Below are 26,064 nucleotides of genomic sequence, written 5' to 3'. Positions count from 1 at the left end.
AAGAGGAAGAGGAGATGTTGAAGTAAACAACAGTGAGGTAAGAGAAAGAGGAGATGTTGAAGTAAACAACAGTGAGGTAAGAGAAAGAGGAGATGTTGAAGTAAACAATAGTGAGGTAAGAGAAAGAGGAGATGTTGAAGTAAACAATAGTGAGGTAAGAGAAAGAGGAGATGTTGAAGTAAACAACAGTGAGGTAAGAGAAAGAGGAGATGTTGAAGTAAACAATAGTGAGGTAAGAGAAAGAGGAGATGTTGAAGTAAACAACAGTGAGGTAAGAGAAATAGGAGATGTTGAAGTAAACAATAGTGAGGTAAGAGAAAGAGGAGATGTTGAAGAAAACAATAGTGAGGTAAGAGGAAGAGGAGATGTTGAAGTAAACAATAGTGACGTAAGAGAAAGAGGAGATGTTGAAGTAAACAATAGTGAGGTAAGAGAAAGAGGAGATGTTGAAGTAAACAATAGTGAGGTAAGAGGAAGAGGAGATGTTGAAGTAAACAATAGTGACGTAAGAGAAAGAGGAGATGTTGAAGTAAACAATAGTGAGGTAAGAGAAAGAGGAGATGTTGAAGTAAACAATAGTGAGGTAAGAGAAAGAGGAGATGTTGAAGTAAACAATAGTGAGGTAAGAGAAAGAGGAGATGTTGAAGTAAACAATAGTGAGGTAAGAGAAAGAGGAGATGTTGAAGTAAACAACAGTGAGGTAAGAGAAAGAGGAGATGTTGAAGAAAACAATAGTGAGGTAAGAGGAAGAGGAGATGTTGAAGTAAACAATAGTGACGTAAGAGAAAGAGGAGATGTTGAAGTAAACAATAGTGAGGTAAGAGGAAGAGGAGATGTTGAAGTAAACAATAGTGAGGTAAGAGAAAGAGGAGATGTTGAAGTAAACAACAGTGAGGTAAGAGAAAGAGGAGATGTTGAAGTAAACAATAGTGACGTAAGAGAAAGAGGAGATGTTGAAGTAAACAATAGTGAGGTAAGAGGAAGAGGAGATGTTGAAGTAAACAATAGTGAGGTAAGAGAAAGAGGAGATGTTGAAGTAAACAACAGTGAGGTAAGAAAAAGAGGAGATGTTGAAGTAAACAATAGTGAGGTAAGAGAAAGAGGAGATGTTGAAGTAAACAATAGTGAGGTAAGAGAAAGAGGAGCTGTTGAAGTAAAGAAAAGAAGTTGATAGATGTTGAAGATACTTTCAGGCTGCTTCTTACTTTTTACTACTCAACAACACACTTTTCTTTATCTTCTTTTTCTCACCTTTTTTACCTACGAGGTCACACATTTACTGCAAAACTACCACACATGAAATATCACTACAATCTTTTCCTTCATGTCTCAATCATTTCTACTCTGTTGACCTGGGGGCCTGGAGGTCAAGTCAAGGTCAAGCATGGCTCTTTTCAATCACGCCACTAAAAAGGTTAACGACTTTTAATCACGTGACTAAAAAGGTTAACGACTTTTGATCAGGCGATTAAAAAAGTTAACGACTTTTAACTGCGTGACTAAAAAGGTTAACGACTTTTAATTACGTGAGTAAAAAGGTTAACGACTTCTGATCATGTGACTAAAAAGGTTAACGACTTTTAATTACGTGAGTAAAAAGGTTAACGACTTCTGATCATGTGACTAAAAAGGTTAACTGCTTTTAATTACGTGAGTAAAAAGGTTAACAACTTTTAACCCCGTGACTAAAAAGGTTAAGAACTTTTGATCACGCGACTAAAAAGGTTAACTGCTTTTAATCACAAGACTAAAAGGTAAGAACTTTTAATCGCCTGACTAAAAATGTTAACAACTTTTAATCACGTGACTAAAAAGGTTAACGACTTTTAATCACGTGACTAAAAGGTAACAACTTTTTATTGCATGACTAAAAATGTTAACCACTTTTAATCACGTGACTAAAAAGGTTAACGACTTTTAACTGCGCGACTAAAAAAGTTAACTGCTTTTAATCACATGAATAAAAAGTCAACAACTTCTGATCATGCGACTAAAAAGTTTATGACTTAACCGCGTGACTAAAAAGGTTAACTGCTTTTAACCACGTGACTCAAAAGGTTAACGACTTTTAATCACGTGACTAAAAAGGTTAACTGCTTTTAATCACATGACTAAAAAAGTCAACAACTTCTGATCATGCGACTAAAAAGTTTATGACTTAACCGCGTGACTAAAAAGTTTAACTGCTTTTAATCACGTGACTAAAAAGGTTAACGCCTTTTAATCACGTGACTAAAAAGGTTAACAACTTTTAATCACGTGACTAAAAAGGTTAACGCCTTTTAATCACGTGACTAAAAAGGTTAACAACTTTTAATCACGTGACTAAAAAGGTTAGCGACTCTGAATCATGTGACTAAAAAGGTTAACGACTTTTAATCACGTGACTAAAAAGGTTAGCGACTCTTAATCACGTGACTAAAAAGGTGAGCGACTCTTAATCACGTGACTAAATAGGTGAGCGACTCTTAATCACGTGACTAAAAAGGTTAACGACTTTTAATTACGTGACTAAAAAGGTTAGCGACTCTTAATCACGTGACTAAAAAGGTTAGCGACTCTTAATCACGTGACTAAAAAGGTGAGCGACTCTTAATCACATGACTAAAAAGGTTAACGACTTTTAATCACATGACTAAAAAGGTCGCAACTTTTAATCACGTGACTAAAAAGGTTAACAACTTTTAATCACGTGACTAAAAAGGTTAGCGACTCTGAATCACGTGACTAAAAAGGTTAACGACTTTTAATCACGTGACTAAAAAGGTTAACACCTTTTAATCACGTGACTAAAAAGGTTAGCGACTCTTAATCACGTGACTAAAAAGGTTAACGACTTTTAATCACGTGACTAAAAAGGTTAGCGACTCTTAATCACGTGACTAAAAAGGTTAGCGACTCTTAATCACGTGACTAAAAAGGTGAGCGACTCTTAATCACGTGACTAAAAAGGTTAACGACTTTTAATCACGTGACTAAAAAGGTCGCAACTTTTAATCACGTGACTAAAAAGGTCGCAACTTTTAATCACGTGACTAAAAAGGTCGCGACTTTTAATCACGTGACTAAAAAGGTCGCGACTTTTAATCACGTGACTAAAAAGGTCGCGACTTTTAATCACGCGACTAAAAAGGTCGCGACTTTTAATCACGCGACTAAAAAGGTTAATGACTTAAGCGACTCTGGGCTAAAATGGAACTCCAGTTCTTCTAAATGTAACATTTCATGTAAAAATGTTTTATTTTCCCGCATTGAAGTTCCTCATTTCTGCTTGCTGACAGGAAGTTGCTCCTTGTGTTGTCATTTGTGTGTCCAACACAACCGGGCGTCAAAAACGTGAAGAAATGTTTTAAGTTTGCAAAAACACCAGAAGAGTTTTAGCGACCAACGAGCGAAGTCAACAACGAGGACATCGCCATCGCTGCGGCATCTCGCCATCCACGCTGTGGAGGATTTGGATGATGCAATGGAGGGCGGGGCCAAGAAATATGCATAATGAGCAGCTCCACCTCACTTATGTCAAAGTTTAGGTGTTGAAGACTTTTATTGTGAAGGAAGAACTCAGTGGCTCATTCCAACTTCTATCGATTCGCATCCGAATCACGATTCTTATTCTTCCCGATTGATTCATAATTGTAAAAACATTATAATTAACATAGCAAATAATACATTGCGAGAATCGCTTCTAATTGAGAATCGGTTCTTACCGATTGTAAATCCATTTATAATTTAAAAAAAAAAGTTTTTAAATAGTCAAAATGAATTTTTGAAAATACGTTTTCAGGCCATCTTTATGCAACCTGAAGGAAATATTCTAACTTGAAACCTGATTTGAAAACGTTTTATTACAATTATTATACCAAATATTACATTGCAAGAATCGGTCTGAATTGAGAATCGATTCTAAATCGAATCATCAGCCCAGGAGTCGGATGTACTCGTTAGGTACCCAAAGATTCACAGCCTTATTTGGGGTGCACAAAAAAATGGATTCACATTCGAATCGCAATTCTTATTAGTCCGATTCTAAAGCGATTCATCATTTTTAACAGAGACATGGATTTAACAAAAATAATAGTCACAATGATCGTTAATAATTACTTTTTTTTAGGCCATCTTTATGCAACCAGAAGGAAATGTTCTAACTTGTAACCTGATGTGAAAAAGTCTCATTAGAATTAATATATCAAATATTACATTGCAAGAATCGGTCTGAATGGAGAATCGATTCTGAACCGAATCATCAGCTCAGGAATCGGATGTACTCATTAGGTACTCAAAGAGTCATACACTTATTAGAGGTGAACAAAGGAATCGATTCACATCCGAGTCACAATTCTTATTTGTCCTGATTCTAAATCGATTCATAACTTGAAAAAAACACCCCAAAAAAACAGTAAAATGAATTTTAAAAAATACGTTTTTAGGCCACCTTTATGCAACCAGAAGGAAATGTTCTAACTTGTAACCTGATTTGAAAATGTTTTATTACAATTAATATATTAAATATTACATTGCAAGAATTGGTCTGAATTGAGAATCGATTTTGAACCGAATCATCAGTTAAGGAATTGGATCTACTCGTTAGGTACTTAAAGATTCACACCCTATTAGATGTGCACAAAAACATGGCTTCCGAGCCAAATCACAACTCTTATTGGTTTCGATTCTAAATCGATTCATAACTTGAAAAAAATAAATAGTCAAAATTAATTTAAAAAATACGTTTTTAGGCCATCTTTATGCAACCAGAAGGAAATGTTCTAACTTGTAACCTGATGTGAAAAAGTCTCATTAGAATTAATATACCAAATATTACATTGCAAGAATCGGTCTGAATGGAGAATCGATTCCGAATCGAATCATCAGCCCAGGAATCGGATCTACTCGTTAGGTACCCAAAGATTCACAGCCTTATTTGGGGTGCACAAAAAAAGGGATTCACATCCGAATCGCAATTCTTATTAGTCCGATTCTAAAGCGATTCATCATTTTTACCAAAGACACAAAAAAAATATTCAAAATTAATTTAAAAAACAAGTTTTTAGGCCATCTTTATGCAACCTGAATGAAATGTTCTATCTTGTAACCTGATGTGAAAAAGTGAATTATTATATCAAACACTACATTGCAAGAATCGGTCTGAATGGAGAATCGATTCTGAATCGAATCATCAGCCCAGGAATCGGATCTACTCGTTAGGTACCCAAAGATTCACAGCCTTATTTGGGGTGCACAAAAAAAGGGATTCACATTCGAATCGCAATTCTTATTAGTCCAATTCTAAAGCGATTCATCATTTTTAACAGAGACATGGATTTAATAAAAATAATAGTCACAATGATCGTTAATAATTACTTTTTTTAGGCCATCTTTATGCAACCAGAAGGAAATGTTCTAACTTGTAACCTGATGTGAAAAAGTCTCATTAGAATTAATATATCAAATATTACATTGCAAGAATCGGTCAGAATGGAGAATCGATTCTGAACCGAATCATCAGCTCAGGAATCGGATGTACTCATTAGGTACTCAAAGAGTCATACACTTATTAGAGGTGCACAAAAGAATCGATTCACATCTGAGTCACAATTCTTATTTGTCCTGATTCTAAATCGATTCATAACTTGAAAAAAACACCCCAAAAAACAGTCAAATGAATTTAAAAAAATACGTTTTTAGGCCACCTTTATGCAACCAGAAGGAAATGTTCTAACTTGTAACCTGATTTGAAAACGTTTTATTACAATTAATATATTAAATATTACATTGCAAGAATTGGTCTGAATTGAGAATCGATTTTGAACCGAATCATCAGTTAAGGAATTGGATCTACTCGTTAGGTACTTAAAGATTCACACCCTATTAGATGTGCACAAAAACATGGCTTCCGAGCCAAATCACAACTCTTATTGGTTTCGATTCTAAATCGATTCATAACTTGAAAAAAATAAATAGTCAAAATTAATTTAAAAAATACGTTTTTAGGCCATCTTTATGCAACCAGAAGGAAATGTTCTAACTTGTAACCTGATGTGAAAAAGTCTCATTAGAATTAATATATCAAATATTACATTGCAAGAATCGGTCTGAATGGAGAATCGATTCTGAATCGAATCATCAGCCCAGGAATCGGATCTACTCGTTAGGTACCCAAAGATTCACAGCCTTATTTGGGGTGCACAAAAAAAGGGATTCACATTCGAATCGCAATTCTTATTAGTCCGATTCTAAAGCGATTCATCATTTTTAACAAAGACACAAAAAAAAACAATTGAAATTAATTTAAAAAATTTGTGAAAATATGAATTATTATACCAAATATTACATTGCAAGAATCGGTCTGAATTGAGAATCGATTCTGAATCGAATCATCAGCCCAGGAATCGGATCTACTCATTAGGTACCCAAACATTCACAGCCTTATTTGGGGTGCACAAAAAAATGGATTCACATTCGAATCGCAATTCTTATTAGTCCGATTCTAAAGCGATTCATCATTTTTACCAAAGACACAAAAAAAATAGTTTTTAGGCCATCTTTATACAACCTGAATGAAATGTTCTAACTTGTAACCTGATGTGAACAAGTGAATTATTATACCAAATATTACATTGCAAGAATCAATCTGAATTGAGAATCGATTCTGAACCGAATCATCAGCCCAGGAATCGGATGGAATCCCCCAAATCCTCACACGCCCTTGCTCCGCGACTCAACAGCACCCCGAGAGTGACAAGCGGTATAAAACGCAGCAGGCAAAAGACAACATTTGATAGGCGGCAGATGGCGATAAAAAAAGTGAACAAATGACTTGTGAACTTGGACATGCAGCTTCCTTTCCAGCACGGCGACTGTCAGAACAGCAACCACACACACTGGCTCTAAGGATAGAAGGTTCTATAATCCCCCCCCCCACACACACACACACACACACTTCTACACACACATCTGCTCTACAGTAATACTGCTATATTGGTGCAACTTCTCAACAAACCCTCGGAAGGAAGTTAGCGCTCGGGCGAAGTGCTAACAGTGTTTGTGCTTGGACCGTCTCACCAGAAGGTCACCAGAAGGTCGGCGCTTCCACGTTTCACCTTTTGTCAAACGGACCTTCCTAATAAGGCATCGGACACGGAGATGGAGATGGTCCACAATCGTACATTTTGATTGGCTGGAGTAGGGGAAACAAAAACGGGGAACGTTTGTGTTGCTACATCGTGTTTAGTTGGGTGAGCGCAAGCGTTAAAGATATTTCATCGTACGTCGACCGGACAAGAGTCTATGTTTCTAGAAAAGGGGGTGAAGTCAAGTTTCCATGATAAGACGTGCGGTCCGCCAGAGAGTTGCCAACTTTGCCACTTTCTTGCTATGTTTGACGAGTCTTCGGAACCTTTTTTCATGTCCTTTTGCCCAAAGAAGGCCACGAGTGACAAATGTGGGAGGAGACTTTTTGGAGAAAAAAAACCCCGCTGTTCTCAACGTGGCCCCGCCCCCTTCTGAAAGGACTCACAGTCTTAACGTTTGCGGGGGGGGGGAATTTGTTGTCCACAAAAATCATTTTTTTTTGCTAACTTACTTCAAATATTTCCAAGCTGCTCGTCTGCTGATTGAAAGAAAAAAGAAAAAAGAAAAAAAGTCTTTGTCACGGTCCAGTGTTTGCGTGAGTGCCCGGAAGAAAAGCTCAGGGTGAAATGCCACAAACACAACGTGTTGTTGTTGTTGTTTATGTTTGTTTGGGACATTTCCCGGCTGTGGCTTCAGACTTCCCAGCCGACTTGAACGCATCAGGACTCTAAGGTGAGTTGCAGCATGCAATCGTTGGTCAAAGAAATAGGAGTTCAGCACCTTTTTTTCTGGTTTTCAGGTCAGTTGTAACAACCCATCAGGGTGTTTGGGAAATCTTCTTATGCTATTAATCACTAAATCAGGGGTGTCCTAACTTATTGACTTCAGGGCCGCATTGTGTGTACATATATATATATATATATATATATATATATATATATATATATATATATATATATATATATATATATATATATATATATATATATATATATATATATAGACCGTACATATATATGTGTGGATATTATGTTAATATAATGGATATACAATTCATATAATTGAATATTGAGAGTATGTGAAAGTTCGATTCCATCCTCAAAGGTTTGTTATCAATCAAAAATATCAAGAGACCGCATTTTTCCCATCATGCATTGAAGTGGAGTGACATGAGTGTACTGTTGAATTATGTGTTGTGATTGGACATTTAAAAAAAAAAGAAAAAAGAGCAGGTTGTGTTATGTGTGACCATGTGTGTTGCCTTTTTGTGTTTTTTGCACTTTATTTTTCACGCCATGACTAGGGAAGGTTGTTTGCATCGGGTCATATAAGTGGATTTAAATGAGTGTAATGTTGAATTATGTGCTGTGACATTTTTTTTTATAATATCCACAAAGTTCAGTGAGCAGGTTGTGTTATGTGTGACCATTTGTGTTGACTTTTTGTGTTTTTTTGCACTTTTTTTGTTTTTAACGTCATGACTAGGGAAGGTTGTTTGGATCGGGTCATATAAGTGGATTGAAATGAGTGTAATGTTGAATTGTGTGGTGTGCTTGGACATTTTTTTATATTATCCACAAAGTTCAGTTATGTGTGACCATTTGTGTTGCGTTGTTTGCATTTTTTTTAACGCCATGACTAGGGAAGGTTGTTTGGATCGGGTCATATCAGTGGATTCAAATGAGTGTAATGTGGAATTATGTGCTGTGCTTGGACATGTTTGTATAATATCCACAAACTTTAGTGAGCAGGTTGTGTTATGTGTGACCATGTGTGTTGACTTTTTGTGTTGTTTGCATTTTTTTAATTTTTTTTTTTAACGCCATGACTAGGGAAGGTTGTTTGGATCGGGTCATATAAGTGGATTGAAATAAGTGTAATGTTGAATTATGTGGTGTGCTTGGACATTTTTTTTTATAATATCCATAAAGTTCAGTTATGTGTGACCATTTGTGTTGACTTGTTGTGTTGTTTGCTTCTTTTTTTTTTTAACGCCATGACTAGGGAAGGTTGTTTGGATCGGGTCATATAAGTGGATTGAAATGAGTGCAATGTTGAATTATGTGCTGTTCTTGGACATTTCTTGTTACATCCACAAAGTTACATGAGCAGGTTGTGTTATGTGTGAACATGTGTGTTGACTTTTTGTGTTTTTTGCACTTTTCTATTAATTTTTTACGCCATGACTAGGGAAGGTTGTTTGGATTGGGACATATAAGTGGATTTAAATGAGTGTGCTGTTGAATTATGTGCTGTGCGTGGACATTTTTTAAATAATATCCCCAATGTTCAGTGAGCAGGTTGTGTCATGTGTGACCATGTGTGTTGACTTTTTGTGTTTTTTGCACTTTTGTATTTATTTTTCACGCCATGACTAGGGAAGGATGTTTGGATCGGGTCATATAAGTGGATTTAAATGAGTGCAATGTTGAATTATGTGCTGTGCTTGGACATTTCTTGTTACATCCACAAAGTTACATGAGCAGGTTGTGTTATGTGTGACCGTGTGTGTTGACTTTTTGTGTTGTTTGCATTTATTTTTTTATTTTTTTTTACGCCATGACTAGGGAAGGTTGTTTGCATCGGGTCATATAAGTGGATTTAAATGAGTGCAATGTTGAATGATGTGTTGTGCTTGGACATTTCTTGTTACATCCACAAAGTTAAGTGAGCAGGTTGTGTTATATGTGATCATGTGTGTTGACTTTTTGTGTTTTTTGCACTTTTGTATTTATTTTATACGCCATGACTAGGGAAGGTTGTTTGGATCGGGTAATATAAGTGGATTTAAATGAGTGTGATGTTGAATGATGTGTTGTGCTTGGACATTTCTTGTTACATCCGCAAAGTTAAGTGAGCAGGTTGTGACCATGTTTTTTTTTTTGAACCCCATGACTAGGAAGGTTGTTTGGATCGGGTCATATAAGTACATGCTAATATGGCAGCAGCTTGGACACCCCTGCGCTAAATGACGAAGACACAAACCGAAACAAAAAGCTTGAGTGGATATTTTGAAGACAACAAATCATGTCCAACGTCTTTTGACTTCCTTTTGTAAAAGAGAGGAGTTGATAAGGAACCAAAGAAGTGACTTTACTAAAAGTGTTTTCCTCTTTCTTCCTCCCACTTGAAAAAAAGATTGTTATGCTAATCGCTAATAACGGAGGGCACACTCCCTTCCTTCTCGTCGCAGAGATAAACGGATGCGAATGTCACGCGAGAGAAGCTGAGCGTGCGATACGATTGGACGTGAGGGAGGAGGGGGCGGGGCCGATTCATCCATCAATCAGAAAATTAAAAAAAAAGATTATTTACATGAAGTTCACCATGACAAAAAGAGAGAGAGAAAAAAAAAAAGTACTGATTATTTTCTTCCTCTTTGTATTTCGCCAAACTGCGCCCGATTGGATTCCGGTCTCGGGGCCAAAAACCGTGGACAATCTCTTTGCCCTGGTGAGCCCCGCTAGTACACGCCCATCAAGGTGAGAGCCAGGACCAGGTATCGACAGGCCAGCGGGGCGTGCGCACTTCCTGTGCTCCCGTAGGGGGCGGTGTTGGGCGCTGTAGACCAAGAAGAGGATAAGTTGGGGTTAGTTGGAATGGACCAATGAATCAGCAAATATCAACTTTAATATATACGTAATAATATAATAATAATAATATACGTAATCATTTCATGTCAAGTCATCATTAAATGATATGTCAAAGGGCATTACTAAATCATCTTCTTTTCCAATACCTCTATAACTGATAACAGTAGTTCAGCTCTTTTCACAATTAGTAAGTCTCCTGACTGACAACCAAGGGAAGGTGTGTCTCCTGATTGACAACCAGGGACTTGTGTGTCTCCTGATTGACAACCAGGGACAGGTGTGTCTCCTGATTGCCAACCAAGGACAGGTGTGTCTCCATATTGACAGTCAGGGACAGTTAAGTCTCCTAGTTGTCAATCAGGAAAAGGCGTGTCCCCTGATTGACAACTAGAGAAAGGTAAGTCACCTGATTGTCAACCAGGGGCAGGTGTGTCTCCTTGTTGGAAACCAGACATAGGTGTGTCTCCTGATTGACAACCAGGGACAGGTGTATCTCCAGATAGTCAATCAGGAACAGGTAAGTCTCCTGACTGACAACCAAGGACAGGTGTGTCTCCAAAGTGACAACCAGGGACATGTGAGTCTCCATATTGACAACCAGGCCCAGGTGTGTCTCCTGATTGCCAACCAAGGACAGGTGTGTCTCCATATTGACAGTCAGGGACATGTGAGTCTCCATATTGACAACCAGGCCCAGGTGTGTCTCCTGATTGCCAACCAAGGACAGGTGTGTCTCCATATTGACAGTCAGGGACATGTGAGTCTCCATATTGACAACCAAGGACAGGTGTGTCTTCTGATTGACAACCAGGCACAGGTGTGTCTCTATATTGACAACCAAAGACAGGTGTGTCTTCTGATTGACAACCAGGCACAGGTGTGTCTCTATATTGACAACCAAGGACAGGTGTGTCTTCTGATTGACAACCAGGCACAGGTGTGTCTCTATATTGACAACCAATGACAGGTGTGTCTTCTGATTGCCAACCAGGCACAGGTATTTGTATAGCGCTTTTCATACACAAGGCAGACTCAAAGTGCTTCACAGACAACAAAGTGAAATGAAAGAAAATAAAAGCAAAATTAAAATGCAGACAATAAAAATAAAAACAGTGCAGACGTTAAAAGTTAAAAGATTAAAAGATTTAGCTGAAAGCTAAGGTGAACATAAAAGTCTTCAGTCTAGTTTTAAAAGTAGTGAGAGTTGGGGAGAGTCTGACATCTTCAGGAAGTTTATTCCAGCTATGTGTTGCATAGTGACTGAATGATGATCTCCCTTGATTTGAGTTTACTCTTGGAACCGCTAACAGATTGGTCTCAGAAGATCTTAGTGATCTAGAGGGCGTATATAGTGGGAGCATATCAGTGATATACTTGGGCCCTAGACCATGTAGTGATTTATATGTGAGCAGGAGGATTTTGAAATCTATTCTCTGATGTACAGGGAGCCAATGTAAGGATTTAAGAATTGGTGTAATGTGCTCACATTTTTTGGTCTTTGTTAGAACTCTAGCAGCAGCGTTCTGAACAAGCTGTAGCTGCCTGACAGTTTTTTTGGGAAGACCTGCAAGGAGACCATTACAATAGTCTAGCCTACTGGTAATAAAGGCATGTACAAGTTTTTCTAAGTCTTGAGCTGACATGAGCCCTCTAAGTCTTTTTACATTTTTGAGGTGATAGTAGGCCGATTTTGTTACTGATTTGATGTGACTGTCGAAATGTAAATCAGAATCTAAAATAACCCCAAGATTTCTGGCTTTATTTGAGGTTTTCAGGGACAGTGATTGAAGGTGTTGGATGACTTTAAACCTTTCTTTTTTAGCACCAAAAACAATTATCTCAGTTTTATCTTCATTTAGTTGTAGGAAATTTTGGCACATCCAGTGTTTGACTTGCTCAATGCACTGGCACAGAAGATCTATGGGGCGATAGTCATTTGGTGATAGCGCTACATAGATTTGGGTGTCATCGGCATAGCAATGATGGTCAATGTTATTATTTTGCATGATTTGTCCTAGTGGGAGCATATAGATGTTAAATAAAGTGGGCCCCAAGATTGAACCTTGGGGGACTCCACACGTTACGTTGGTTGGTTCTGATACAAAGTCACCAATGGAAACAAAATAGTTCCTATCTTGTAGATATGACTTGAACCAGCTTAAAACTGTGCCTGAGATCCCCACCCAGTTTTCCAACCTGTCCAAAAGTATTGAGTGGTCGACAGTGTCAAATGCAGCACTGAGGTCCAAAAGCATTAATACTGAAGTTTTGCCAGAGTCTGTGTTTAGACGGATGTCATTTATAACTTTAAGAAGGGCCGTCTCTGTGCTATGAAGAGGTCCAAATCCTGACTGGAAGTTGTTGTGGCAGCCAGTAGAAGCCAAGAAGTGATTTAGTTGTTGGAGGACAACTTTCTCAATTATTTTACTTATGAATGGTAGATTTGAAATTGGTCCGTAGTTGTTGATAACAGAGGCATCTAGGCTCTGCTTTTTTAGAAGAGGTTTAATGACTGCAGTTTTGAAAGCCTTCGGGAAATTGCCCGATTTAATAGAATTATTAACTATTTGCAAGATGTCTGTTGATAGGCAGTCAAAAACATTCTTAAAGAAGTTGGTAGGTAAAACATCAAGGCAGCAGGTGGATGACTTTAGAGCTGTCACCGTTTCCACTAGAGTTTTAGAGTCTATGGCATTAAAGCTTGCCATCATTGCTGTGTTACTTTTGCCTAAATGGGGTGGTGATCCAACTTTTTTACTTGAGATATTGATGGTGCGTCTGATGCCTTCAATTTTATCAGTATAAAAGAATGCAAAGTCATTGCATTTCTGCGTGGAATGGAGTTCGGCTGGTATTTGTGTTGGGGGTTTAGTCAGTCTGTCAACGATTGTGAATAGGGTTTTGGCCTTATTTGTGTTGCTGTTTATGATATTGGAGAAGAATGTTTCTCTAGCACTTTTTAAGACTAAATTGTAGGCCTGGAGGCTCTCTTTATAGATGTCATGGTGAATATGAAGTTTTGTATTCCGCCAGATTCGTTCAGCCTTCCTGCACTCTCTTCTCTGGGCTGTTACAGCAGCAGATTTTCTCCAGGGTGCCTTTTGCTTGCCAGAAATCGTTTTAACTGTAACAGGTGCAATGATATCTATGATATTCACAATTTTGGAATTAAAGTTGCTTACAAGATCATCAGCATGACATGGGTTTAGAGGTGGTAGTGAGGAGATGGCCTTTTTAAAGAGGACATTAGCATGTTCATTTATGTACCGCTTTTTGACATTCTTTGATTCTGTTTGTGTGTCCGGAATTACAGAAATATTAAAGAAAACACAGAAATGATCAGACAATGAAGGATCAATCACAAGAACATCAGAAACATTGAGACCTTTTGTGATAATCAGGTCCAGAGTGTGTCCCTTATAATGTGTAGCCTCTTTCACATGTTGAGACAGTTCAAATGTGTCTAAAATAGTAAAAAGTTCTTTTGCGCCCTTGTCATTTAAATCGTCAATATGAAAATTAAAATTAAAATCACCAGTTATAACCAGGCAGTCAAAGTCAGTGGAGATGCTAGACAATAGTTCAGTAAAATCATCAAATATATTGACAACCAGGAACAAGTGTGTCTTTATATTGGCAACCAGGGACATGTGAGTCTCCATATTGACAACCAGGCCCAGGTGTGTCTCCTGATTGCCAACCAAGGACAGGTGTGTCTCCTGATTGCCAACCAAGGACAGGTGTGTCTCCATATTGACAGTCAGGGACAGGTGTGTCTCTATATTGACAGCCAAGGACAGGTGTGTCTTCTGATTGACAACCAGGCACAGGTGTGTCTCTATATTGACAACCAAGGACAGGTGTGTCTTCTGATTGACAACCAGGCTCAGGTGTGTCTCTATATTGACAACCAAGGACAGGTGTGTCTTCTGATTGCCAACCAGGCACAGGTGTGTCTCTATATTGACAACCAAGGACAGGTGTGTCTTCTGATTGACAACCAGGCACAGGTGTGTCTCTATATTGACAACCAAGGACAGGTGTGTCTTCTGATTGCCAACCAGGCACAGGTGTGTCTCTATATTGACAACCAGGAACAAGTGTGTCTTTATATTGGCAACCAGGGACAGGTGTGTCTCCTTAATGCCAACCAGGGACAGGTGTGTCCCCTGATGGCCAACCAAAGACAGGTGTGTCCCCTGATTGTCGACCAGGAACAGGTGAGGGGACCAGAAAATAGTAGCATACAGGAAGCAGTGCTGTCACTTGCGTTGCACACAATGTTTGTGTGTTGATTCATTGTCAGTGGTGAGTCAGTCTGACACACACACACACACACACACACACACACACACACACACACACACACACACACACACACACACACACACACACACACACACACACACACACACACACACACACACACACACACACACACACACACACACGGTGAGGTATGGCAAACAAGCCAAGCTCCACCAGGGGAAATCACTTGTGTGTGTGTGTGTGTGTGTGTGTGTGTGTGTGTGTGTGTGTGTGTGTGTGTGTGTGTGTGTGTGTGTGTGTGTGTGTGTGTGTGTGTGTGTGTGTGTGTGTGTGTTGCAACACCACATCAGCAGGGTGCCTCTATTTACACGGCCATGTAATTAGTGCACCATGTAACTCCTCTGATGTAGACACACACACACACACACACACACACACACACACACACACACACACACACACACACACACACACACGCACACACGCACTCACACACACTCACACACACACACACGACATGACAAATAGAAAAAACCACCAGTGTGTTGATATGTTGCACGATACATGTTTTTGTGCAGTTGGGCCTGATGTACTAAATGTTTGCGTGTACTAAAACACGTGCAAACTTGATAGCACACAAAGCCGATGGCCTAAACTCGTGAGCAGAACAAGGCGTGCAACAAGTTTGTGTCTCTGTCTTCATGAATATGCAAAATATATGCCGCTCATCAAAACGTCCACAATACTGGGAGTAGAAGATGGGAATGATTTAGCACACGCAATATGATTTATCAACACTCATCAGCGTTTTGCCAGCACTACTTAGTGATTTATTTAGCATGCGTGAGAAGGACGTGCAAAGTCACAGTTTCATGTCCTGTGTGTGTGTGTGTGTGTGTGTGTGTGTGTGTGTGTGTGTGTGTGTGTGTGTGTGTGTGTGTGTGTGTGTGTGTGTGTGTGTGTGTGTGTGTGTGTGTGTGTGTGTGTGTCAACATGTTGGACGCCCAGAAATACAACTATTAGACATATTGTCAATTCAGCAACATCCTTTTATAATGTTTATAAATGCTGGGCGACTTAAGGGGCTGAATAAAAGGTTTTCAATTAATGTGTTTTGGTGTCTGGCAACATTTGTTTTAATGTTGTTTGTTGTCTTAGTCAGGAAATATATTACCATATATTAAATATATATATATGTTTTTTTATTGTGTATTTTTGTGCCTTTGAGTCATTGGTGATGCGATCCACAGCCTGGCGCACAGAATGACGTGTCTGTCAGTGTGCTAAACACGTTTGTGTTGTCTCCATTTGTGATTCAGGAACATTTTGTTAAGATTAGAGACATGTGCTGCTGGTTCAACACCTGGCACACAGGTATGATGACACCACTGCGCAGTAAATGAGTGTTTCCATGGTGGTGCACGTAGAGTACACGCAAAATCCTCTGCATCACTTTTTGAGTGCACACGCAGTCTTAGTAGATCACACGCAACACGGCCATGAATAATACCCACTATTTTACAGACTGTACACTCTAATAGTACACACTATTTTATAGCCTGTACACTCTAATAGTACACACTATTTTACAGACTGTACACTCTAATAGTACACACTATTTTATAGCCTGTACACACTAATAGTACACACTATTTTATAGCCTGTACACTCTAATAGTACACACTATTTTACAGACTGTGCACTCTAATAGTACACACTATTTTATAGCCTGTACACTCTAATAGTACACACTATTTTACAGACTGTACACTCTAATAGTACACACTATTTTATAGCATGTACACTCTAATAGTACACACTATTTTATAGCCTGTACACACTAATAATACCCACTATTTTACAGACTGTACACTCTAATAGTACACACTATTTTATAGCCTGTACACACTATTTTATAGCCTGTACACTCTAATAGTACATGCTATTTTATAGCCTGTACACACTATTTTATAGCCTGTACACTCTAATAGTACACACTATTGTATAGCCTGTACACACTATTTTATAGCCTGTACACTCTAATAGTACACACTATTTTATAGCCTGTACACACTAATAGTACACACTATTTTATAGTCCGTACAGACTAATAATACCCACTATTTTACAGACTGTACACTCTAATAGTACACACTATTTTATAGCCTGTACACACTATTTTATAGCCTGTACACTCTAATAGTACATGCTATTTTATAGCCTGTACACACTAATAGTACACACTATTTTATAGAATGTACACACTAATAGTACACACTATTTTATAGACTGTACACACTAATAGTACACACTATTTTATAGCCTGTACACTCTAATAGTACACACTATTTTATAGCCTGTACACACTAATAGTACACTCTATTTAATAGCCTGTACACACTAATAGTACACACTATTTTATAGACTGTACACACTAATAGTACACACTATTTTATAGACTGTACACACTAATAGTACACACTATTTTATAGACTGTACACACTAATAGTACACTCTATTTAATAGCCTGTACACACTAATAGTAAACACTATTTTATAGACTGTACACACTAATAGTACACACTATTTTATAGCCTGTACACTCTAATAGTACACACTATTTTATAGCCTGTACACACTAATAGTACACTCTATTTAATAGCCTGTACACACTAATAGTACACACTATTTTATAGACTGTACACACTAATAGTACACACTATTTTATAGACTGTACACACTAATAGTACACACTATTTTATAGACTGTACACACTAATAGTACACTCTATTTAATAGCCTGTACACACTAATAGTAAACACTATTTTATAGACTGTACACACTAATAGTACACACTATTTTATAGACTGTACACACTAATAGTACACTCTATTTAATAGCCTGTACACACTAATAGTAAACACTATTTTATAGACTGTACACACTAATAGTACACACTATTTTATAGCCTGTACACTCTAATAGTACACGCTATTTTTTAGCCTGTACACACTAATAGTACACACTATTTTATAGCCTGTACACACTAATAGTACACACTATTTTATAGCCTGTACACACTACTGCACACAGAGATGTATCAAAATATAAACAAAAGTGCAACATGACACTAAGAGATGTATAACAATATAAATAAAAGTGCAACATGACACAGAGAGAGATATAAAATAGACATAAAAGTGCAACATGACACAGAGAGAGATATAAAATAGAAATAAAAGTGCAACATGACACAGGGAGAGATATAAAATAGAAATAAAAGTGCAACATGACACAGAGAGAGATATAAAATAGAAATAAAAGTGCAACATGACACAGAGAGAGATATAAAATAGAAATAAAAGTGCAACATGACACAGAGAGAGATATAAAATAGAAATAAAAGTGCAACATGACACAGAGAGAGATATAAAATAGAAATAAAAGTGCAACATGACACAGAGAGAGATATAAAATAGAAATAAAAGTGCAACATGACACAGAGAGAGATATAAAATAGAAATAAAAGTGCAACATGACACAGGGAGAGATATAAAATAGAAATAAAAGTGCAACATGACAGAGAGAGATATAAAATAGAAATAAAAGTGCAACATGACACAGAGAGAGATATAAAATAGAAATAAAAGTGCAACATGACAGAGAGAGATATAAAATAGAAATAAAAGTGCAACATGAGACAGGGAGAGATATAAAATAGAAATACAAGTGCAACATGAGACAGGGAGAGATATAAAATAGAAATAAAAGTGCAACATGACAGAGAGAGATATAAAATAGAAATAAAAGTGCAACATGAGACAGGGAGAGGTATAAAATAGAAATAAAAGTGCAACATGACAGAGAGAGATATAAAATAGAAATACAAGTGCAACATGAGACAGGGAGAGATATAAAATAGAAATAAAAGTGCAACATGACAGAGAGAGATATAAAATAGAAATAAAAGTGCAACATGACACAGGGAGAGATATAAAATAGAAATAAAAGTGCAACATGACAGAGAGAGATATAAAATAGAAATAAAAGTGCAACATGAGACAGGGAGCGATATAAAATAGAAATAAAAGTGCAACATGACACAGGGAGAGATATAAAATAGAAATAAAAGTGCAACATGACACAGGGAGAGATATAAAATAGAAATAAAAGTGCAAAATGACACAGGGAGAGATATAAAATATAAACTAAAGTGCAACATGACACAGGGAGAGATATACAATAGAAATAAAAGTGCTATAAGTAAAAGAGATACAAAATAGAAATTGAAAGTATCATTTAGAGAGCATGTTTGGATGTTTGCCTCCACTTCTGTTCTATGTTTGTCTCCTGGCTGCTCTCGTCCAATCCACGCCGCAGGATAATCACAGCGTTTTGGGGCGAGCGAGATGAGGAGAGGAGAGGAGAGGGTTGCCATGACAACGGTCCTGCGAGCGCAGCCACCATTGGGCCTGCTCCTCATGCACATATTGAACATCTCACCTTCACCAGCACTTATCTGCGCAGGTAGAAGAAGCTCTCGGTGTTGTTTCTAACTAATTGACTCCCCAAGCTGCAAGTGGCTCACAGCAACATTACTGTGATGCTGGGCGGCAAGGAGGCAAGGAGGCAAGGAGCCAATGAGGCAAGGAGGCAAGGAGGCAAGGAGGCAAGGAGGCAAATGGAAGGCAAAAAGCAGCAATAATTGTCAGGAACGCCAATAAAGACAGTCCATCATGAAGGAGGTGCTGCAGACAAACTATGTTCTAAGACCAGAGTGAAGCTTCTATTGACTGTTTGACTGCAACAAAGGAACATATTCCTTCTATTGACTGTTTGACTGCAACAAAGGAACATATTCCTTCTATTGACTGTTTGACTGCAACAAAGGAACATCTTCCTTCTATTGACTGTTTGACTGCAACAAAGGAACATATTCCTTCTATTGACTGTTTGACTGCAACAAAGGAACATCTTCCTTCTATTGACTGTTTGACTGCAACAAAGGAACATCTTCCTTCTATTGACTGTTTGACTGCAACAAAGGAACATCTTCCTTCTATTGACTGTTTGACTGCAACAAAGGAACATCTTCCTTCTATTGACTGACTGCAACAAAGGAACACCTTCCATTCTGCACCAGTCAAAAGTCCTGAAAATGACAAAAACTGATTCCATGATTTCTTCTGGACCTCAGCCATCAGCTTCAAATGTTCTATTGGGACATGTCTCCTTCTTTTTTTCCTTCTCCTTCATCTCCTTCTTCCTCCTTCATCACGCACAAATCTGCCCACACTGCAGTTTTGTCACATGCATATACATACATACACACACACACACACACACATATATATATATATATATATATATATATATATATATATATATATATATATATATATATATATATATATATATATATATATATATATATATATATATATACCGGTATATATATATATATATATATATATATATATATATATATATATATATATATATATATATATATATATATATATATATATATATATATATATATATATATGGGGGAGATGGGGGCTTTCTTTGTGTGAAAAGAGTTGCTTTTTCCTTTGGAATGCCAGATCAACTTGGGCTACGCATTTGTATGTGTTGTTCGAGGCTGGTCTCTATTCTCAAATATTTGACAATAAATTACAAAATACCTATTCTGTGCTTGGTGGTACCTTTGAGTTCAGTTTATATGTCATCTAAGGAACTTGGGACTGACCAGCGTTTTACATCCCACTTGGAGGAACATCTGGTCAAACGCAACAATATATATATATATACTACCGTTCAAAAGTTTGGGGTCACCCAAACACTTTAGTGGAATAGCCTTCATTTCTAAGAACAAGAATAGACTGTCGAGTTTCAGATGAAAGTTCTCTTTTTCTGGCCATTTTGAGCGTTTAATTGACCCCACAAATGTGATGCTCCAGAAAGTCAATCTGCTCAAAGGAAGGTCAGTTTTGTAGCTTCTGTAACGAGCTAAAGTGTTTTCAGATGTGTGAACATGATTGCACAAGGGTTTTCTAATCATCAATTAGCCTTCTGAGCCAATGAGCAAACACATTGTACCATTAGAACACTGGAGTGATAGTTTCTGGAAATGGGCCTCTATACACCTATGTAGATATTGCACCAAAAAGCAGACATTTGCAGCTAGAATAGTCATTTACCACATTAGCAATGTATAGAGTGTATTTCTTTCCAGTTAAGACTAGTTTAAAGTTATCTTCATTGAAAAGTACAGTGCTTTTCCTTCAAAAATAAGGACATTTCAATGTGGCCCCAAACTTTTGAACGGTAGTGTATATGTGTGTGTGTATACACATGTATGTACATATATGTATATATATTAGAGTTGCGCAGATAGGCAATTATTTTATCCGCAAACGCATCAAAAAAGTCGTCATCCACCCGAACTAACATTTTATCAAAACCACACCCGCCCACCACCCGCCAACCGCCCGTTGTTATATATGTAATATAGACGATGCAAGGCATTAGTGAGGTTAGAAAGCTTTTGCCTGTTAAAGAAAGGAGACTGATCCAATGCAGCAGAGACATTCAATGCGTGCCACGCATTAATATCTCTTGGCCACGCATTAGAGGCTAAGAGATATTAATGCGTGATAATATTATTCATCATTATTATAATATTATTGTCATTTCCATTAAGAAAGTGTTGACTATTATTATTTTTTTCCCTGGTCTTTAGTATTCCCTTATTTAGTTTGTCGCGTACCACGTTTGCTGGCGGCGTTGCCATCTTTTTATTTTTTTCTTCTTCGTCTGTTGTGTTGTGGTGTGCTGTGTCACGCCAAATTTCTTCCCCCTACAAAAACTATAAATATATATATATATATATATATATATATATATATATATATATATATATATATATATATATATATAAATATGTATATTCATACGTATGTGCGTGTATATATATATATATATATATATACACGCACATACGTATGTATATACACACATACATATACTGTATATATACATTTGTACATACATACATACATATATATGTTTATATCTATACCTATACATACAAACATATATATCAATATTTACATATATGAGTATATATATATATATATATATATATATATATATATATATATATATATATATATATATATATATATATATATATATATATATATATATATATATATATATATATAAAAAAAAAATATATATATATATATATATATATATATATATATATATATATATATATATATATATATATATATATATATATATATATATATATATATATATATATATATATATATATATATGTACAGTATATACACACACATATAAAAATAAAAAGAGGCAAATGTGAAAAAAAGTTCAAATACAGTTGAAAATAAAACTTTGTGAAGCCCACAAAAATAAAAGTGTACACAAATATGAATATTGTTATTGAAATCATGTTGTGATCTTGTCAATGTCAACGTTGTGTTTTGGAAATGACATCTCAATGCTGCCTATGGAGTGTCACTGCAAGAAGAAGTGAGACATCGTGCCTTCCAGAAGCCTCTATGGCGAGTGATGACTCAGCCCTGGACTCAGGCCACTCCTCCTCCTCGCAGGTCGTTAGGATGGACGCCAGCCAGGCAGCATCCCCACCTCCCGGAGGACACTCCTGAGCTCAGTGTCCTTGGTCCTGTGGTCCCACCTCACCCACAAGTGCACACCAGGTCTTTAAAACGCTGCATACTTGATGAACACTCGCCACGTCTGGTGATGTGTTTTTACCACGACGAGTAGTCAACCAATACGCCATACTTAATAGCGGTAAAATGCTAAGAATTACACAATAAAAACAATGTAGATTATAGTTGAGACATGTTTCAAAATGCCCGACGTCATCTCTTACTGGATGTTACAGAAAGTATGAGAATGTGTGAGCTGCTTCCTCACCTTATTATTTCATCGGATGACGGATCATGAAACTCGTGGCGCTCCTTTAAATGAGCCCACCATGCGAGTGTTGCGGACGGAGGATTTGTTTGTTTGCCGCGGCGAAACAAACAAACCGTAAACAGATTGTGGGAAAGGAAGGACAAAACATGGATTTCCCGGCAAAAAAATATGATTACAGTCAATTATTAGATCAGAACAATGGCTGACGTCAATTATTCATGGTACTTACAGAAAGTACGAGAACGTGTGAGCTGCTGCCTCACCTTATTATTTCATCGGATGACAGATCATGAAACTTGTGGCGCTCCTTTAAATGAGCCCGCAATGCGAGTGTTGCAGACGGAGGATTTGTCTGTTTGCCGTGGCGAAACAAACAAACCGTGAACAGATTGTTGGAAAGGAAAGACAAAACATGGATTTCCCGGCAAAAAAACTTGTTTTTTTTAAAGCTACGCAGAAGAGATGAATGACGGATCATGAAACTCGGGGCGCTACTTTCACGAGCCCACGCTGCGGACGGGAGGATTGTTCGTTGCCTTGGCTTACCAAAGAAAACGTAACCGGATTGTGGGAAAGAAGGACAAAACATGGATTTCCTGGCAAAAAACATGTTTTTTTTTAATCAAAGCAGAAGCAAAGTAGTGTAGAAGTGATTAATAGAAAAAGTGCTTAAGTGTACTTGACTTATTACTTTTTGAACAGTAATGTTGGTATTTTATGTGAATATATATTATTTCTGCTGATGGAGTTTGTTGTAGTTGTAACATGACACACACAAAAAGACAGATACTGATAAAAAGAGGCCGATAATGATATACGTCAAAATGCCAAATATATATAATATATATCAATATAATATATATAAATATATAAAACATGTAGTTTCAACTAAAACATGTCGTTTCAACTAAAATGTGCAGTTTCAGCTAAAATTTGTAGATTCAGCTAAAACATATAGATTCAGCTAAAATGTGTAGTTTCAGCTTAAAAGTGTAGTTTCAGCTAAAACATGTATTTTCAGATAAAATGTGTAGTTTCAGCTAAAACGTGTAGTTTCAGCTAAAATGTGTAGTTTCAGCTAAAATGTGTAGATTCAGCTAAAACGTTTAGATTCAGCTAAAATGTGTAGTTTCAGCTTAAACGTGTAGTTTCAGCTAAAACATGTAGTTTCAGCTAAAATGTGTAGTTTCAGCTAAAACGTGTAGTTTCAGCTTAAACGTGTAGTTTCAGCTAAAACATGTAGTTTCAGATAAAATGTGTAGTTTCAGCTAAAACATGTACTTTTAGATAAAACATGTAGTTTCAGCTAAAATGTGTATTTTCAGCTAAAACATGTAGTTTTAGATAAAACATGTAGTTTCAGCTAAAATGTGTAGTTTCAGCTAAAACATGTAGTTTCAGCTAAAACATGCAGTTTCAGCTAAAACATGTAGTTTCAGCTAAAATGTGTAGTTTCAGCTAAAACATGTAGTTTCAGCTAAAATGTGTAGTTTCAGCTAAAACATGTAGTTTCAGCTAAAACATGTAGTTTCAGCTAAAATGTGTAGTTTCAGCTAAAACATGTAGTTTCAGCTAAAATGTGTAGTTTCAGCTAAAGCATGCAGTTTCAGCTAAAACATGTAGTTTCAGCTAAAATGTGTAGTTTCAGCTAAAACATGTAGTTTCAGCTAAAACATGTAGTTTCAGCTAAAATGTGTAGTTTCAGCTAAAGCATGCAGTTTCAGCTAAAACATGTAGTTTCAGCTAAAATGTGTAGTTTCAGCTTAAAGGTGTAGTTTCAGCTAAAACATGTATTTTCAGATAAAATGTGTAGTTTCAGCTAAAACGTGTAGTTTCAGCTAAAATGTGTAGTTTCAGCTAAAATGTGTAGATTCAGCTAAAACGTTTAGATTCAGCTAAAATGTGTAGTTTCAGCTTAAACGTGTAGTTTCAGCTAAAACATGTAGTTTCAGCTAAAATGTGTAGTTTCAGCTAAAACGTGTAGTTTCAGCTTAAACGTGTAGTTTCAGCTAAAACATGTAGTTTCAGATAAAATGTGTAGTTTCAGCTAAAACATGTACTTTTAGATAAAACATGTAGTTTCAGCTAAAATGTGTATTTTCAGCTAAAACATGTAGTTTTAGATAAAACATGTAGTTTCAGCTAAAATGTGTAGTTTCAGCTAAAACATGTAGTTTCAGCTAAAACATGCAGTTTCAGCTAAAACATGTAGTTTCAGCTAAAATGTGTAGTTTCAGCTAAAACATGTAGTTTCAGCTAAAATGTGTAGTTTCAGCTAAAACATGTAGTTTCAGCTAAAACATGTAGTTTCAGCTAAAATGTGTAGTTTCAGCTAAAACATGTAGTTTCAGCTAAAATGTGTAGTTTCAGCTAAAGCATGCAGTTTCAGCTAAAACATGTAGTTTCAGCTAAAATGTGTAGTTTCAGCTAAAACGTGTAGTTTCAGCTAAAACATGTAGTTTCAGCTAAAATGTGTAGTTTCAGCTAAAATGTGTAGTTTCAGCTAAAACATGTAGTTTCAGCTAAAACATGTAGTTTAAGCTAAAACATGCAGTTTCAGCTAAAACATGCAGTTTCAGTTAAAACATGTAGTTTCAGCTAAAACATGTAGTTTTAGATAAAACGTCCAAGGCCTTGGTATATATAAGTATGTACATATATACACATATATGTACCAAACAAAATGTAAGCGGATTGTGTGAAAGAAGGACAAAACATGGATTTCCCCGGCAAAAAAACATGTTTTAAAAAAAAAATCAAAGCAGAAGCAAAGTAGTGTAGAAGTGACCAATAGAAAAAGTGCTTGAGTGTACTTGACTTATTACTTTTTGAACAGTAATATTGGTATTTTATGTGTATATATTATTTCTGCTGATGGAGTTTGTTGTAGTTGTAACATGACAATGACAAAAAAAGACAGATACTGAGGCCGATAACGATATACGTCAAAATGCCAAATATATAATATAGTGGGTCGATCTCTAGAATCAACCCTCTCGGAATGTGTGGTCCTCGGACTGAGTCCAAGGCCTTGTGTCCAGTATCGACAAGTATCGCTTGTGGCAGACCCTCTGTAATCCTGCTCTTGCAGCACCCGAGACCTGGACTGGCGTTCCTCTGAGTCCTCGTCCGGGTGCACCTTCAAGCTCATTAG

General features: G+C 36.9%; 1 protein-coding gene across 2 annotated transcripts in view; it reads right to left on the bottom strand.

Moving 5' to 3' along the window:
• Positions 1 to 8,860: 8,860 nt before the first annotated feature.
• Positions 8,861 to 26,064, bottom strand: part of negr1 (neuronal growth regulator 1) — a 366,662-nt gene continuing 349,458 nt past the window's right edge. For both annotated transcript variants that reach the window (XM_062028624.1, XM_062028625.1), the window contains one exon: positions 8,861 to 10,629. In XM_062028624.1, coding sequence (XP_061884608.1) covers positions 10,532 to 10,629 — 98 coding nt within the window. In that variant the 3' untranslated portion in view covers positions 8,861 to 10,531. The remainder of the gene's footprint in view (positions 10,630 to 26,064) is intronic.

Source organism: Entelurus aequoreus, linkage group LG19, assembly GCF_033978785.1.
Source record: "Entelurus aequoreus isolate RoL-2023_Sb linkage group LG19, RoL_Eaeq_v1.1, whole genome shotgun sequence".
Lineage (NCBI taxonomy): Eukaryota > Metazoa > Chordata > Actinopteri > Syngnathiformes > Syngnathidae > Entelurus > Entelurus aequoreus.
This window is presented reverse-complemented; position numbering and strand designations above follow the sequence as displayed.